The sequence below is a fragment of the Mytilus californianus genome, unplaced genomic scaffold, assembly GCF_021869535.1.
Source record: "Mytilus californianus isolate M0D057914Y unplaced genomic scaffold, xbMytCali1.0.p SCAF_4, whole genome shotgun sequence".
NCBI lineage: Eukaryota > Metazoa > Mollusca > Bivalvia > Mytilida > Mytilidae > Mytilus > Mytilus californianus.
In genome coordinates this window covers 13295330-13313870 of record NW_026262690.1, presented here as the reverse complement: position 1 = coordinate 13313870, position 18541 = coordinate 13295330, and the positions used below count along the sequence as shown (strand labels likewise).

Genomic DNA, 18541 nt, shown 5'->3' with positions numbered 1-18541 from the left:
TATGTACCATTTAATCAGAATTAATCATCATCCTCTGGAAGTGAATCTGGAAGAGGATGGTCACAAGCACTTGTCTCAGAAAAAAAAATCAAAACTCTATACCTGAAAGTGAGGTTAATGTACAGATATAAAAAAAAATTCTGAGACAAGTTCGTGCGTGGATGATAAATAAATGACAGGGAATTCAACCTCACCGTAATAACTATATATTGTAGTGATACAAATCAGTATAATCTGGTTTGTTGTTATATATTATATTGATATTTGTATATTACAGTTACATGTATATATAATTTTCATCCATTTGTATATCATTCTATTCTACTATATTAATAATAGTGCAGTACAAGTGCATGGTGGACACTCTTCTGTAAAAAATCGATTTTTCTAATAGATTGGATTTGAGAAGGCATTCATATTTTCCCGCAAAACGTTCAATCTCTCATGCAGAGTTATCGGTCCTTGAGAGAGAGAGCAAAGACCGATAACTCTTCATGGGAGATTGCAAACGTTCTTGTGATATTCTTCCGCATGCGTTAACACAATTTTTTCTGTACGTGTGCATAGATATTAATGATTTTTTCTTATACATATATAACAAAACATTTTCATATTATTTCTGTTCTAAAAAAATATTTTATGAGTATTCATTGAAGAAATTAATTTATAACAAGCGATAAGGAATGTTATTTTGCACTCGATGATGTCCGCGTATTTATAGATTATAGATCGGTTCCCATTCAAACACGAAAGTTACGTAATGAAAATCTCTCTGGCAACAATACATCGGAATGCCCTCACGGTCATCGCGATGTAAAAATGATGAAAAATCGTGCATTCTGCGCGTTTCCCAGACCCTTTAATTTCTTAATCTGAAACACAAGTTCTGTTTTAATTATTTTTTCGACAATATTTTGGTCTCTAAGCAAAATATATAGATTCAGTGTAAGACTTTTAGTTTTTAGGGACATAGTAAGTCACATAGTTAAGTATGTGGCTGCTCTGGTTTTTTTTTTTTTTTTTGGTGTTTCGGCTTGCAGAAAATCTTTTATTCCTGTCAATTATGTGGGTTTTTTTCAAATTAAGTTAAGAGGGGGCTATATATCATTGATATAACTATGTCAAGTAAGTTTTTATAACACATTTCAATTACAACTGTCAAGTAAGTCTTTATAACACATTTCAATTACAACTGTCAAGTAAGTTTTTATAACACATTTCAATTACAACTTGATGTAGTTCCTAACTGGGATACAATTTAAAGTAGTTTGTAAAATTAGATCAAAAGTCCTTAAATGAAATAAAACTCAAGATTAAAACAAAATTACTAAATTACAAACGGATTCAACACTAAGAGAATAAAGAAGGGCAATCAATAAACAAAAGGCAAACCCGGGAACAGATAAATCACAAAACGACAAACAATAGACAAATAACACTGAAAACTAAAAATAAATGAGAAACGCGGATCCCGAAAAACGGGGGCTACGTCAGAGGGTGAACAGAACTTGCTTCTTGCAAGGCACTCGCCGTAAAAACAATTTGATGTGAGAACAAGCTTTTGTTTTTTGAAATTTCCTACACGAGGCATTTGCCTCAATGTAGAACTTTACGGCCCTGTAATAAAAGTGAGGTAAATGTTCCTGAGACAATATACCTCAAGTTAAATGAAACCCATTTTCAGACATTTCAAGTACATTAATATTTAATATTTATACATTGTATTATTAAAAGATTTGGGAAGTTTTTCCCGAAAAAAATATGAAAAAAGATGAATTTTGGAAGAATCTGGTGCCATCTCATACTTTAGAATAGCATTATAGCATTTATAAAATGGCTTAAAAGACCTGGCGAGTTATTTTTTTTTCAATACATTGTAAGTCAGGTTATTTGTTTTCAAAGAACCACAGAGCAAACCATAATAATGATTCATTTTTGTTACTATCAAGGCTGAGATATTTATTTCGTCTGTTACGTCACTTTCAAATTCACAACAGGTAACCGTTCTAGAACAAACGCTACGTGTAATATCATGCTTTATTAACGTCAAATGTTGTGATTTATATACACAATTCCATTGTCAAACTTTAGAAAAATAATTTATAAGCAATGAAAGAATAAAGCTAATTGTATTTTTTTTAATTATTGTTTGTCTAAGTGGTGAGCGAAAAAAACTTTTGGTTTTGGTACAGTTTGTTTTCCTGCTTTTGTTCTACGTACATGCCCATAGTTTGTATAATATTGAGCATTAATGAGCACAGAAAACAGGTATTCCGTTAATTTCGGTGAATGATAAAGCTGACCATAAATATAGTTGTGAAATGATATGAAATATATTGTTTGCAAAGGAGTATCGGCCAGAAAATCGTTCATCATAATGTTTACGGCAAACATTTTTGAAACAAACAGCTAATCTAAAAGATCGCTACTTCTTTGTAAAATTGAGCTCCTAAAGACAGGCGATCTGATGTTCAGTAGTTGTCGTTTGTTGATGTGGTTCATAAGTGTTTCTCGTTTCTCGTTTTTTATATAGATTAGACCGTTGGTTTTCCCGTTTGAATGGTTTTACACTAGTAATTTTTTGGGGCCCTTTATAGCTTACTGTTCGGTGTGAGCCAAGGCTCCGTGTTGAAGACCGTACTGTGACCTATAATGGTTTACTTTTATAAATTTTGACTTGGATGGAGAGTTGTCTCATTGGCACTCATACCACATCTTCTTATATCTAACACATTCGTTTCTTGTTTTATCTTTAATTGAAGATGATGATGGATGGCTGCTTAACGTCCAGGGGCAAAATAATATGCATATTTAGGTCGATAATATGTTAATGGAATTTGAATTTTTACCCTGCTTTGTACTAGACCGACACCGCTTGGTAACAGTCCGCAGGAAGACATGTCAGCCTACCCGGACACATTCATCTGACTCTGTGCCGACCAATCTTTGCTCTTACTCCTTAATGCCGCTTGCCTAGCGGAGAAGTAGCAAATACCAATTTTAAAGTCTTTAGTTTAACCAACCCATGACCTTCCGCATTCAAGGCGAATGCGCTACCACGAGACCACCGAGGCGGTTTTTTAATTGAGAATATATATCTAAGTCTATAAGTATTTATTTTAATTCATTCTTTTATTTAGTTAAATTTTAAAATACAAGTATAACGTGGAAATGAAGGAAAACTAAATGAAAACAAGACCAGTCCTCTAATCAACTAAAGACTGTTGGTTACCTAAACTACACAAAAAACCAGTAAAATATCGTTATATCTCGGCCTCTAGTAATTATCGGAATAAAACAACTGGATTATTCGGGTTAATTTAAACCACGTTGGTTACGTATCTGCGCATGTGCACAAATGGGAAATTTAATTGTGCATCTGAAAGTTTCAAAATAATGATAAACAGAATTGTCATATATTCATACCATCCATCTTGAGTTAAAGTCAAGTATATACGTGGAGAGTACGACTTCAAATCAATGATGCTTGAAAAAATACAACTAATATTTCAGTGCTTTTTTAACTAGTTCCTTAACTACTATCAAAGAACTTATCATTAACTTGTGTAATAAAATATATGAAAATAGTGGAATTAACTATTTTTCGAGTGTAAAATTTTTAGTGGATGTTTTAGATAAATTACGTGCTTTTGATGGTCCTTTTGATTTTGTTGACAGTTTTGACTTTTCAACTCGTTACACTACACTTCCACACAATCTTATCAAACAAAAGTTTTCCTATTTAATTAAATGGTCGTTTGGTAAATCTGAATGCAAATATATTTGCTGCAACTCATTAAAAGCCTTCTTCTCTAATGAGAAAGGTAAATATGCTAGATATACTTACTGGAGGTGTGATGAGATGATTGAAGCTGTTAATTTTCTCCTTGATAATATTTATGTACGTTTTCAGCAATAAAGCTTATCGACAGGTTTTAGGTATTCCTATGGGCACCAATTACGCCCCCTTAATAGCAGACTTGTTCTTGTACTGTTATGAATCAAAGTTTATGACCAAACTCAGTAAAGACCCGTCTAAGTTGCATTTAATTGATAAATTCAACAACACTTAACATTATCTTGATGATTTTTTTTCGTTAAATAATCAAGAATTTTCTAAATGTACTGCCGAAATTTACCCAAAGGAACTACTTTAAATAAAGCAACTATAAACGGTAATAACTGTCCTCTCCTAGATTTAGATATTTCAGTCTTACACGGGAAATTCTACACTAAAATTTACGACAAAAGGGACGATTTTTCGTTCCCTATTGTTAATTTTCCTTTTTTGGATGGTGATGTTCCTTTGGCACCATCTTACGGTGTTTATATATCACAAATCGTTCGCTATGCCCGTGTCTGTTGTTAAGTTTTGGATTTTAATGAACGTAGTCCATGGGTTACTGGTAAATTATTAAGTCAGGGATTTCGTTACCACAAATTACTTAAAACCTTTACTAAATTCTTTAGACATAAAGATTTGGTTTTGAAGTTTGGTTGTACCTGTAGAAAACTTATTTCAAACGGGATAGCACATCCTCATTTTTAGGGAAAGACGGCTTCAAGCCGTCAATTCCCTATTTGGTTGGCCAGACTTCCAAGCTTCTCACGTCAATCATTTTGTTTTTATAGTTGGGAAAACACCTCAAAATTTCATACTGAATTGATGAGAAGGAGACACACAAATGAACAGATTGACTTTAAACACTTTTTTACACATTTCCCTTCTGTTTCTCGTGAAATTATCGTATCTTGAGCTCTCCCTTACACTAATTACGTTTCTTTTACAATCCGGAAAAATCAGTAGTTGTTATTTCATTTACTTTTTTTTGTTTGTTTGACATCTTATGTATTTGAAAAAAAAAATTGTCAAATAATCGATCACAGATGTCATTTGTTTCAAAACGTTGAACTATATCTTGAAATTCATTACATGACGTCACAAAGTATATCGGTTTTAGATATTCTAAAAATAACCGTGCAATATGCTTTTTGCTGTGCAATATGCTTTTTGCTATCCGCCGTTTTCTCTCTACCTTCGAAAATATAGTTTAACATGTGACTATCCCTAAACGAATCAAATTTGTTAAAATATACGAATTAATAATATTAAGAAATATTCTAAATATATCAAACCTAGTGACGTCATGGTAGGAATTCCACACTTCGTAGAAGAAGTGATATCCTTTACTCATTATTAAAATCATTCGCAGAAATCGTGTACGGTTTTAAAATTGGTATTTGTTTATTTAAACATAATTATGTTTGCTGTAGATGATTCCAACATCAATGCTTTAATTTGTAGGTCAACTTTCGCGGTAAACAATGGGGATACATGAGATTGGGGAGAGAAACGACAGTTTTCATTCTTTCTGTAACTGTATTGAGAATCTTCCTACAATACAGGAGCACCTCAATTGATGAGTAATTATCCACCAAAATAAAAGTTAATGTATCTGAACACTTAAAACGTGACATTCATTAGATGATAAGTAGTCTTCCATTTAAACAAAATTTTGTGTACCAGCAAAATGGTAAAAATTATAAAATTTTCAAATGTTGCTTTTTAAACATATTTATTCATGAAATTTGCATATATCATAATGTAGGATCTTGAAACAAGCTGCACACAGCTTATATCAATCTGATTGATTTTTGTAAGTACATGCATTCCTGTGATGAGAGTTGTAACTGGGAACTTTATCAATGGAAATTTAAAACTGAATAGTCTTTTCAGTCCTCACTTTCTTGAGAAAGTTGTAATCAATTAAAAATCTTAGAGCACTGTCACAAAAAATGGAGAATGACCCTAGCCTGCAGTTCAGTGGTACACAAAAAAAAAATTAAAATGTATTGTAGAAGTTATTAAATGATAGAATTCAATTGAATTTTAGATAATTAACTTTCAACTTTAATCAAATGTTTTGATTTAGAAGGTGCCGATCTCTTCCATTGGTCCAAATTGACTCCATGATGAATTCTTGACTAAGGAAATGAACTTACATTAAACAACAATTAATTTCAAAATTGTCAACCTTTCTGCATGATCTGGCTGTTCTTTTGCTCATTCTTTGTATGAAGACTATCAAAAGATACCCCCAAAAAATAGAAAAAATGGCCGCCTTTTCCCTCCGAGCTCTTAAGCTCTTTGATTACGGAGATGTTGTTTACCAAGCCCGGAAATTTAGAAACGATCCGGATAAACTTGTCAATCCTTTAAATAAACTTATTCTAAAAGGTTATCAATTCAACACTGTAATTAGATCTTTGAATAATGTTTTTATTGGTATTGATATTGTTTTGTTATAAGTAAATTAAAATCAAACTAAATATTATTGTTATATACATGTGCACATTCATGGCTCTACAATCTGTCGATACCTCACGGTATCTTGGCATTGCACAAGGTCATGTTTTTCTCTGACTGTTTATAACGTCTTTACACTAAATTCATTGGATGTTGGATGTGTACTGATTGATAATTTAGTCTTGGATGCATGAATTTTTGTATTAGTTGTTATTGGCTTTGAACTAGCTTTCAGTAGCTGCGAGTACTCTCAGATCTGTACTTAGTATCTTTTTGTTGTTTGGATGTATAAGTACCTGTCCACGTCCACTCTGTGTTTTTTGTTTATGTATTTCTATTTGTATCCATCTGATGAGTTAAGCCTTTTTCAACTGATATTTATAGTTTGCTCTTATGTTGTAATGTTACACCACTGTCCCAGGTTAGGGGAGGGTTGGCGCCTTCAAACTAGTTTAACCCCGCCACATTTTATATGATATGTGCCTGTCCCAAGTCAGGAGCCTGTAATTGAGTAGTTGTCGTTTTTGGTGGAAGAAGACTTCAAGTCTTCTGAAAGCCTTTACTGCCGGCTGTAAAATCATTGAACCGTTACCAGGACGTATATGCCGTATCCCTTTCTGTGCTTTGCAATTTCATCACAACTTCCGTGCCATATCTTGACACCGAAGTTTACACATGATCTAAGTATCTGCATCATTAAATTTATTAGTTAGGCTTGAAAAGCGATCACTATCGTTAGTGTTATAATTTCTCATGTTTTAATGTATTAATATCAACCCTTTTATTTATGTAAATTATTAGATTTCATCTCATCTTACATGAACGTTATTTATTTACTTGTAATCGGATGTCTTTAAAGTAGAGTTTGTAGTACGCATGCGTGAATTTGGTATCGGGTCGGTTCGCCCTGATTACATGTTCGCCCTGAGTTCGTCCCCATAGAGTACGTTCACCCTGGGTTCCTTCTCCTTATTTTTATCGTGGAAGTATTATATTGACTGCTTTTATCAAGGACGTTTTATACGTCCTTGCAATTATTAAAAAATAATAATATCATGGGTATTAAAGTTTAATTAAGTTATTCAGATATTTATATGGTATAAGTTCTCGAAATTCATGAACACACATGAAAAAAAATTAATTAAAAGTTGATGGCTTGTTTTGGAGCATTAATAGGTCATGATAATAATTCTCACTGATTGTTGTAATAATTGTCTTTGGCAGATAAATAATTGGAATTATCGGAATAAAACAACTGGATTATTCGGGTTAATTTAAACCACGTTGGTTACGTATCTGCGCATGTGCACAAATGGGGAATTTAATTGTGCATCTGAAAGTTTCAAAATAATGATAAACAGAATTGTCATATATTCATACCATCCATCTTGAGTTAAAGTCAAGTATATACGTGGAGAGTACGACTTCAAATCAATGATGCTTGAAAAAATACACGGATTTATTTGTTCCGTCTGCGTTCAGATCTTTAATGCAATCAATTAAGTCATATTCCAGTATTAGACAACATGTGTTTTTTTAAAACGAAAGTTAGAATATTTAAGTATGTTATTGCGATAATAAAGAGTCAAGCGCACACGTGAATCTGCTGGTGTTTTACACATCAAACGATGCACCGTCTGTTGACAGAAATATCAATATTCAAACTAATGTCTGTTGACGGATTCCATTTCGAAAGTACGTAGTTTTCATGTCGGTCATTGTCGGAATGTCCCCAATGATTGCCTTTATTGCCTTAATACGTTTCAAAGTTTTAGAAGTGATAAAAAACAGGATTTAACAACTGAATAGTCCAGCTCTTTACCGTTATTCGTCATTAAGGTACACACATTATCGAGGCTCGAGTACGGAACCAGTAATTCGTTACTGTCAATAGTTTTATTTTCATTTGTTTTTTTGTATATTGTTTTGTAAAATTTGTTATTGTGTTGTGCAGTTACACCACTGCCCCAGGTTAGGGAGAGGGTTGGCGCATCCAAACTAGTTTAACCCCGCCACATTCTGTATGTGCATGTCCCAAGTCAGGAGCCTGTAATTCAGTGGTTGTCGTTTGTTGCTGTGTTACATATTTGTTTTTCGTTCATTATTTTGTACATAAATTTGGCCGTTAGTTTTCTCGTTTGAATTGTTTTACATTTGTCATTTCGGGGCCTTTTATAGCCGACTATGCGGTATGGGCTATGCTCATTGTTGAAGGCCGTACGGTGACCTGTAGTTGTTAACTTATGTGTTATTTGGTCTCTTGTCGAGAGTTGTCTCATTGGCAATCATACCACATGTTCTTTTTTATGTAGAGCATGGCATGAAAAAATTATTTCTTAGTTGATACTGGCCAAACAACATAAACGTTACCTGAAACTGAATTGTATGTTTGGTGATGTTTTAGCTTCCAGAACCTGGAGAGAAATTGATAAGATGGGCACAAGAAACAACTGGGAGGTTACCACGTATATACTGTTTTTGGACAGGGCCATTGAGACCGAGTGTCATGTTGAACCACCCAGAAACTGTTAGTGTTCTTTTAAAGACTGCAGGTAAAAGTTACAATCTAGTAGGTCAGGAAATACCTTAAGGCGATAGCGACCACCTTTAGGGGTTTTCGAAGATGTGTTTTAAGAGTTTTTACTATTATATATCATTTAAATGAAGTATAATGATAAAGAAAGTGTGTGTTATGACTAAAATGAGACGGTGGGTATACGTCAGTGATCAGACAATAATTACAGAAAGATGGCAATACTTCTGTATCATCCTACATGTTCATTTGATACATCTATTTACAGAGCTGGACATGGTGACATTTCAAAAAAGGAAATAAACAGAATGATACGCATATTATACCTGAATATTAGTCTCATATTGGTACACACATAGATAACAAAGGATCATGATTCTTCTCTTGTCGAACTTTCTTTTAATTCAGTCTCATCTAATTGTAAGAATAAAAATTGAAACTAACGGTAACTCTTATTTCGGCGTAACTTTCATAAAATCTTGTTTTAGAACCTAAACCAGTTCAGTGGGGCGGAGCTTACAGACATGCGTTACCATGGCTTGGAGAAGGATTGTTATTAGCTGGAGGTGCCAAATGGGCTAGATCTAGACGATTACTAACACCAGCCTTTCGTCCATACCAAACTATTTATAACGAGGCTGCTGACTTGTTGTTGGTATGATAATAGTGTTGTTAAATGAGGAATAAGTGATGTTTTTTATTTTTGAAACGAGGCCTTATATCCATCCTCATAATACATGTTTTATATTTCAGAATGAAAAAAGTCACAATATGTGGGGTTTTTTTTCAGCAAGATACATTCACATTTTCACATATATGCTTGAAGTTCTAGTGTTTGTAAGCCGTTAATAATATTGAAGAAAAAAACACAACAATAAATAGCTTTAAATTGCAAATTCGAAGGATTTGTTGCAAATCTTGAATTTTACCTGAAAAATGATTAAGAGGGACATTCAAAACAAAATTATTGTATCAAATTTTTTAAATTAAAAAAAATTGATTCTCAGTAAAAAAAATTCTTTGAATGTCCTTCTATGTAAAAGAGAGGCGACAGATACCAAAGGGATAATCAAACTCAAAAGTCGAAAACGAACTGACAATGGCATGGCAAAAAAAAAAAAAAAAACCAACAACAACCAAAACACAAACACAAACAACAGTATACAAAAAACAACATGGAAAACGGGGTTACCTCAGGTGCTCCGAGAGGGGAAGCAGATCCTGCTCCACATGTGACACCCTTCGCTATCTTATAAAATATGTTGATGAGTTATATCAGGTGATTTTGTATAACGCAATAGCGGATTGGTAATTGGCTCTTTTCTACCCCTAAGACATTACTAAATTTATAAACCATCGGTCATGTATATTTTCTAACCCTGCAACTTGACTGGATTTGAAATTTTGAAATTGAAAACAACTTTTTAATGACAAAGGATAGACAAGACTGTTATCGTTATAAACATCAGAGACATTTAAAAAATTAAAAAAAACACAAAGAACAACACTAAAAACTAAAGCAAGAGCAACACTAAAAGCTAAAGCAAGAGCAGCACTAAAAACTGAAGCAAGATCAACACGAACCCCTTTTAAATAAAACTATGGTTGATCTCTGGTGCTTCGGAAGGGTAAGCATACTCTGCTCCACACATGACACCCATCGTGTTGCTGGTGTCAGTACAAACCCGGTGATAATTCGGTATGTCGGATTCGAGGATGTAAAACGTAAATGTCCTATAATACCTTATTTAAATTGTACATTACATTATCAATTATTTTCATCAATAATATCATGCTTTGATATAAATATTTTAATTTTATTGATATTTGTAAAAATGAAATCATTGTACACATATTATTCAAACATTATAATGTTACACTAGGTTTCATTAGCTTTTCTTACTTATTATGCATAGAAGAAATAAGAGCATAAGTGAACATTTCTTTTTTTACCATTTTGTGTCAATACACATACTCTTAAAAAATCATATAATATTAAATGCATATAACAATATAAGAAGAGGTTGTATGGTAGTAATTAAGAAATTTCCAACAGAGACAAAATGGCATTGATGTAAGCAACTATAGGTCGCCGTACGGTCTTCAACATTGAGCGAAACCCATACCGTATAGTAACTAAAGCTATAAATAGCCCCGACATGAGACAATATAAAACAACCCAATCGAGAAAACCAACGAACTGATTTAAATACAAATCAATAAACAATAAACAATAAACGAAAACCAAATATGGCAGACAGCAATCACCAATCATGGAGGTATCGGCAAAACTGTATTTATGTTTCTCTGGACGTTTTTTTTACTTGAATGGCCATACAGTAACTGTGTGTCTTTTGAAAACCTTCATGTTTCCACTACAATATAATCCTGAATATTTATTATATATTTGGATGCTAAAATAGCAGTTGATCAATAATCTCCATAAAAGTGGTCTGACACATTTTACACTTGAAAACATTTGATGCTTTCTTAGTGGTGACCATGGATTGGTGATATTTGAACACTATAATAACTCCAAATACACTGTACAACTTGCAATTTCTGGAATCATTTTGTTACTCTGACTTTTCTACACACTTAAATTGACTTGGACTAGGATATAAACGTGTCACAGTTATATGAAAGGTTCAATTAACGTGGTTGCTTATTATTTCATAAATTAAAATTGGTACCGTTAATGTTATAAAAGCGATGGTAACTTGCTGAAGGTGAAACAATTGAAGTTTGTCTGGATATATACATGTGTAAGTTATATCCCTTTCAATATACATACTGTCTTGGGCCATCATATAGATGTCAGGGAAAAATGATAAATTTGCTCAGACGATGGAAGTTTTGAACATTATTGTACTGTAATTTTTAGGAAAATATTGATAAATATGCTGATTCGGTTGAAAGTTTTGAAGTATTCCAGTTGATCAGTGCTTACACCTTAGATGTGATGCTCAGATGCGCTTTCTCATATGAGACAGACTGTCAGAAAAATATGTATGTATAGAAATTTGTTTCTATTGCGTTGTTATTGTGCAAGTCCGTCTTGCACACAGACACTAAATGTTATACAAACCATATTTCACTCTTAATTTGGCTTCCATTTCATTGTTAAAGTTAAAGGGAATGTTCAGTCGGAAGACATAAAGTTACTATCAGTGACTGTAATATAACTCTACCTTTAAAAGTCAGTCTTACCTACATTATGATTCATTTCCCTAGGCGAAGTTTTTATTTCTCCAATATTTTATGACTTCATATATTGTTGCAGCCTGAGAAAGTCAGTCTGACTAACATTTTATACTTAATTCCTTTATTGACTAAATAAACTTTTAATATCACAGTTTGATCCCAAGATTCGAAGTGACTATACATTTTAAATTTTGATGGAGGGATGCAACAAGGAAGATCTATGAGACTATTAATTTTTATGATTAAATGATTCACGTCAAGTTTAACATTTAAGCTAAAGGGCTACACCCCTCCTTTTTTTGAACGTATTTCACACCAATACCAGAATATTTTTAATTATTCTTAAAAAAACATTCCCTTTGTTTATCCCAATGAGTGGAATAATAAGAAGGACAGTTTAGAACGCACAAAAGTACCATTTGTTAGTCAAATGAATGAGGTTAAAATAGAAGGGTTGATATTTCTAACCTAGTTTTAACTCTGCAACATGCTAAAATATCTGTCCCAATACAATTCTGTCATATCATAATGTATTTTGGTCTTTTGGGGGAATTAGGTGTTGTAGGAAAATCTTTGATAGTTTATAACACATTTATTAGCTTCTTTTCTAGACTTGGGGTGATTTAGAGCTTGACATTTTGTAAAAACACCTATCTTGTTGAAGATATCAAAGAGGGCTCGCAGTAACTAAAGTCAAACTCATGTACAAAATCTCCTGTCTAATAAATTGTTATACTACATTCTAAAAATTGTCATTCTGATTCAACTGTATCCTAGATTCAGATGCAGGATGTAGAAAATGGCTTAACCTACATATCTTGGCTGAGGTCAGATCTAATTGAATGTGCCCTAACATTTACGAATGAAACGTCATGGTTTACATTTTCGTCAATTCTCACATTGAAATGGTTTCATGTCCCTTTCTATGGCTAAGTTAGGTTTTTAGAAACATTGGAGCCACTTTGTATATAAAATAACTTTGCTGATTTCAGTGTTCCTGTCACATGTTTCTGATTTAGTGTTTAAGTATTGTACGTTTGAAAGCTAAACATGTAGCAATTGTGTATTACCGATGCCAGATATATAGTGAATAATGCATATTTATCTTCTTAAGTTTGATGTAATACTTTTCCAATTGTAGAAGTGGAGAATCTCATCCATATTGTAATGCTGTTGGTATTATTGCCAAGTGTTGGGCAGCAAGAAGCAGGTATGAAAAATATATGTTACCATACATGGACAAATGTTATTGATTTGAACAAAACGAAAGATAGCTGTATGACTATTATTATAACCTTTTGTGTTTGATTGAAGTAGGACATAGGTATAAGAGGCATCTGTACTTATGTAGTTAAAGTCATTTGCATCGAGATACTTCCAAAACGAAATGTTCTGTTCAAATTGAGAATTTTAAATTACAGTTGCAATCATTTGATCTGTTGGAAAATAAAATTAATTTTAAGTTTTCTGTGAAGTGTTTTATTGACTTGTCGTTTTGTCGACTTGTCCTTTTGTCATGGTTATGTCTGTTTTTCTTCGAATATGGTCTCTGATTTCTCCCTTGACATCTTCTGGTCTGTTTTGATTCGTATACATCATTGGCGTTCAAATATTCAGTTTTGAGTGTTCCTGATGAAGGTAAAACCAGAAAAGTGCTTCGGACGCTTGAAATTATAAAGTGTTGCTTTCATTGTTACAGCACTGGGTCGATACAACTGCACTTGTACTATCAGTCCCAGAGGGTATCATCAACTCAATAGTCAGTACTTTGCAACTGACATGTTTATAACAAACCTTTCTAAATTGTCCGTTTGCAAAGTTATACATTATTTGTCTTTATTAATATTACTTTTACTGTTAAGTCTGTTTTTTGAGATATCCATTTGACGTGACTCTGTACTTATGTATTCCGTCATACTTTGAACGACAACATTATTTTATTTATTAATATTACTTTTACTGTTAAGTCTGTTTTTTGATTGATTTGATTTGATTTTTGGTGTTTTAACGCCACTATTAAGCACCGCTTTTGGGCTATTTCGTGGCGGCCAGTTTGTATTGGTGGAGGAAGCCGGAGTGCCCGGAGAAAACCACCGACCTTCGATAGGAAAACTGACAATCCTAGTCAATTAAGATTGGAGTCGAGTGCACCCGCACGAGCGGGGTTCGAACTCATAACCTCAATGTTGACTGGCTAGTGATTACAGTAGTAACTACTTAGACCACTCGGTCACCGAGGCCCCCTCTGTTTTTTGTGGTATACATTTGACGTGACTCTGTACTTATGTATCCCGTCATACTTTATTTTATTTATTTATATTACTTTTACTGTTAAGTCTGTTTTTTTTTTGTGATATCCATTTTACGTGACTCTGGACTTATGTATCCTGTCATACTCTGAACGACAAAATTATTTTATGTCTACCTGTGCGAATTTCAAACGCGCGATTTTACGCCAGTACTTAAAACCTTCCATCCTTTATGGGTGGATTTTACATAGATAGATAAAATCGTATAATAAAACAGCAAAATGAGGATGTTAAATTTGATGTATGCCTTTATGTGCTTCTTCGTTACATTTGTTTGTTTTTATAGTGATTAAGATGATAACACAATGTTGACTGCTGTACCCCTATTTTTGACATTTTTACCTATTGTGTCTGTTTGTTTTGTTCACGCATCGTTGTCAATGTAATGGAATTTGATGCGACTGTCATACAAGTGAGAGGTTTAGCTAGCTATAAAACCAGGTTCAATCCACCATTTTCTACATAAGAAAATGCCTGTACCAAGTCAGGAATATGACAGTTGTTATCCGTTTGTTTGATGTGTTTGAGCTTTTGATTTTGCCATTTGATTAGGAACTTTCCTTTTTGAATTTTCCTCGGAGTATAGTATTTTTGAGATTTTACTATTTATAGAAACTTAGGTTTCAGGCAAATTGACCTTAGATATATTTGGCTATCATTTTATGTCCTTTTTGGTCATACAGCTCTTCAACTTTTTTCGGTTCTTTACATCCTTGGCTTTCAACTATTCGGCTTTGAGAGTTCCTGGTGAAGGTAAATCTAGAAAATCGCTTCGGACGCATGAACTTTATTAAATGTTGTTTCCATTTATTTCTGCGTCCCCTTTATCGATTTAATTAATTTTCATTAATTGCTTAAGTCAATACTATGAACAGGACCCTTCTTGGTCTTTGTTGTAAGGTCTTTGGATTAAAATTAAAATTTTTTGAAATCCTGCAGTAACTGGCAGGGTAACAGAAATGTTCCTATCATATACTTGTTTTTTTGTCCTGTCACTCAATAACCCACATTTCAGCGAGTGCTAGCATCTAGTATATCTCAGTGAACCTTGATATTAAGGATGCTACCAAACCAAGAAGTTCTGCTTTATATCTTGACCTCTTATTTGATATTGACACAGATGGACGACTTCAAACTAGAATCTATGACAACAGTAATAATTTCAACTTTCCAATTGTCAACTTCCAATTTTTCATCAGTGACGTACCCCAATCATATTTCGTTTACATATCTAAATTGATACGTCATTGTCGTGTATGTTCACACTATACAGACTTCGTTCACAGTGGTTTACTTCTTACACAAAAACTGCTGGAAACCAACACTACATAAGTTTTACGACACACAATCACGAATTGTTTACCCGACATGATATACCTATGTCTAAACTTACTAGCGAGATATTTTTTCAGTCTTCGATTTAGAAACCAGAATAGTCGCCTTATCTGTAATGTTTCCTATTGTGTCTATTTCCGATTGTGACATTTCGAAATGTTGACTTGAGTGTGGATTCGTATGTCTTGTGATGAACACATGGCATTAGACACCTACACCTGTTGACGTACCCAGTCTCGATCATTTTAGAGTTTATGCGATTCCTTCTGTTTTTGTTTTTTGTCTTGCTTCTTCTTTTTTATCCATTAAATCGAGATAAACAACACGTTATAAGTTTCATGCGTCCGAAGCGCTTTCTGGATTTACCTTCATCAGGAACGCTCAAATACGAACATTGAAAAGCCAAGGATGTATAAAAACCGAAATAATTGAAGAGCTATATCCATCTAAGGTCAACTTTGCCTGGGTGAGTTGAAACCTTAGTTTCTTTTTAATTTCAAAATTTATAAACGGACAATTTTAGAAAGGTTTGTTATAAATTATGTCAATACCGAAGTACTACCTACTAAGCTGATGATACCCTCAGGGACTGATAGTCCACCAGCAGAGGAATGGACCCAGTGCTGTAAAAAATGAAAACAAAACGTTATAAATGTCATGCATCCGTAGCGCTTTTCTGGATTTACCTTCATCAGGAACACTCAAAGCCGAATATTTGACAGCCAAGGATGTATAAAAACCGAAACAATCGAAGAACTATATAACCAAATGGACCTTAAATAATAGCCAAATCCATCTAAGGTCAACTTTGCCTGAGGGTGTAGAAACCTTAGTTTCTTTATGATTTCAAAATTTATAAACGGAAAATTTCAGAAAGGTTTGTTATAAACAATGTCAGTACCGAAGTACTGACTATTGAGCTGATGATACCATGAAGATACTCGGGGAGTATGAAGATACGCAAGGAGTATGAAGATATCCGGTGTTTTTTTGTAGCACTCTATAGTATGAATATTTAATTTTATTACGTGTGGGGTTATTTTTTTCTAATGTTGCAAAAAGTAAAATCACAAAAATACTGAACTCCGAGGAAAATTCAAAACGGAAAGTCCCTAATCAAATGGCAAAATCAAATGATAAAACACATCAAACGAATGGACAACAACTGTCATATTCCTGACTTGGCACAGGCATTTTCTTATGTAGAAAATGGTGAATTGAACCTGGTTTTATAGCGCTAAACCTCTCACTTGTATGACAGTCGCATCAAATTCCATTATATTTACAACAATGCGTGAACAAAACAGACAAATAGGTAAAATTGTCAAAATATGGGTACAGCAGTCATTACTTTGTCACAATCTCAAAACAAACAAACATTTAACAAAGAAGCACACTAGCATCTATCAAATTTAACAGCAAATTTCTAGGGAAGTCATTCTTGTTACACAGATCACCGTGGTTGTTTCCAGATACAATATTTTACTTGACTTCCATTGGTAGAGAGTTTTCAAGGAATTGTGATTATGTACATAAAGTGGCAGATGACATTATCAAAGCAAGAAGAAAAGTATTGGTTAGTCTTATGATATTTAGTAAGCTGTTGCATGTAATGGACATTTAAGTCATACATATATATGAATGCTTGGCCTGTATTAATATCAAATGGTTTCAACAAGAAAACAAATCATAAAACAAAACAAATAAAACACAAATTATTTACATTTATTTACGTGTTGTGAATTTTGTCAAGTGGCAAATGTTTCACCATAATTCAAGACCTCTCATACATTCAGTAAATGAACAATTTTATAATACATCAGCTAGTAGAATATAAAAAATGAGTGGATCAGGAAAACTTAAACCACAACTGGAAAACAAGTTTGTTTTAGTGTAAGAATATTTTCCTTATATCAAATACTCGGAGGATCCACATGAAGACTTCTATTTGTTTACATGAATTTCATATACGCATAGATCTCTAGACCTTGCCTTTGGTTATTGTCACCAGTAAGACCAGTAGTAACATTCTTAATCATGTCAGAAGTACTGACTGCTGGAAGGTAGATATATTCAAGCTACCCGTAGAGTGTAATAATATAAGAGATACAGAATACATGTTCTTATTTGAATTAGTGTTTTCTCTCCTTTCTTTAAAGTGTTTTGCTAATGATGTACATAAATTTCGTTTGGCCGGTCTAGGGGTTTTTAGAGCTTGGTATATGGTTTGAGGGATTTTTGTTAAATGTCTATGATAACCTCTAGACGTATGGTTAAGCATTTTTGTTACACATGTACATTAAAAGTAATATATCAACTGAACTTAAGGAAGGATCTAAAATAAAAAAATCCTAAATTCTTGGTAATCAGAGAAAACTTTAAAAAGCAACAAATCATGCTCAAACTTTACAATGTCACTGTAAATAACATTCTTTTAGAAATTTTGGTCGTCAACGTTATAATTAGATTTGTCTTGTAACTGTTTTGAATCGAGCGCGCCACTGATGAGTTTTTGTAAATAAAGCGCCCGTCTGGGATACCATACCAACAGTAACATAATCTTGGCTCCATCTTGTGTTGTTTATATATCTCAGTTAATACGTTACGCTCGTGCATGTTCACACTATACGTACTTCATTAACAAGGGTGTGCTTCTTACAAAAACTGCTCAAACAGTTATGAGGGTGAACGACTGAAATTGACACCACATAAGTTTTACGGTCACATCACGATTTGGTCGACCGATACGATATGGGGTTGTCTGAACTCACTAGCCACATTTCTTTTTCGGTCTTAAATCTTTAGATTCCAGTATTGTCGTCTGATTCGAATTGTTACCGATTGCGCCATTTT

General features: G+C 33.4%; 1 protein-coding gene across 1 annotated transcript in view; it reads left to right on the top strand.

Moving 5' to 3' along the window:
- Nucleotides 1-18541, top strand: part of LOC127737496 (cytochrome P450 4F1-like) — a 36572-nt gene that overhangs the window by 8715 nt on the left and 9316 nt on the right. The window contains exons 2-6 of the mRNA XM_052248227.1: nucleotides 8712-8859; nucleotides 9329-9495; nucleotides 11725-11849; nucleotides 13186-13254; nucleotides 17141-17264. Of these exons, the coding sequence (XP_052104187.1) occupies nucleotides 8712-8859; nucleotides 9329-9495; nucleotides 11725-11849; nucleotides 13186-13254; nucleotides 17141-17264 (633 nt within the window). The remainder of the gene's footprint in view (nucleotides 1-8711; nucleotides 8860-9328; nucleotides 9496-11724; nucleotides 11850-13185; nucleotides 13255-17140; nucleotides 17265-18541) is intronic.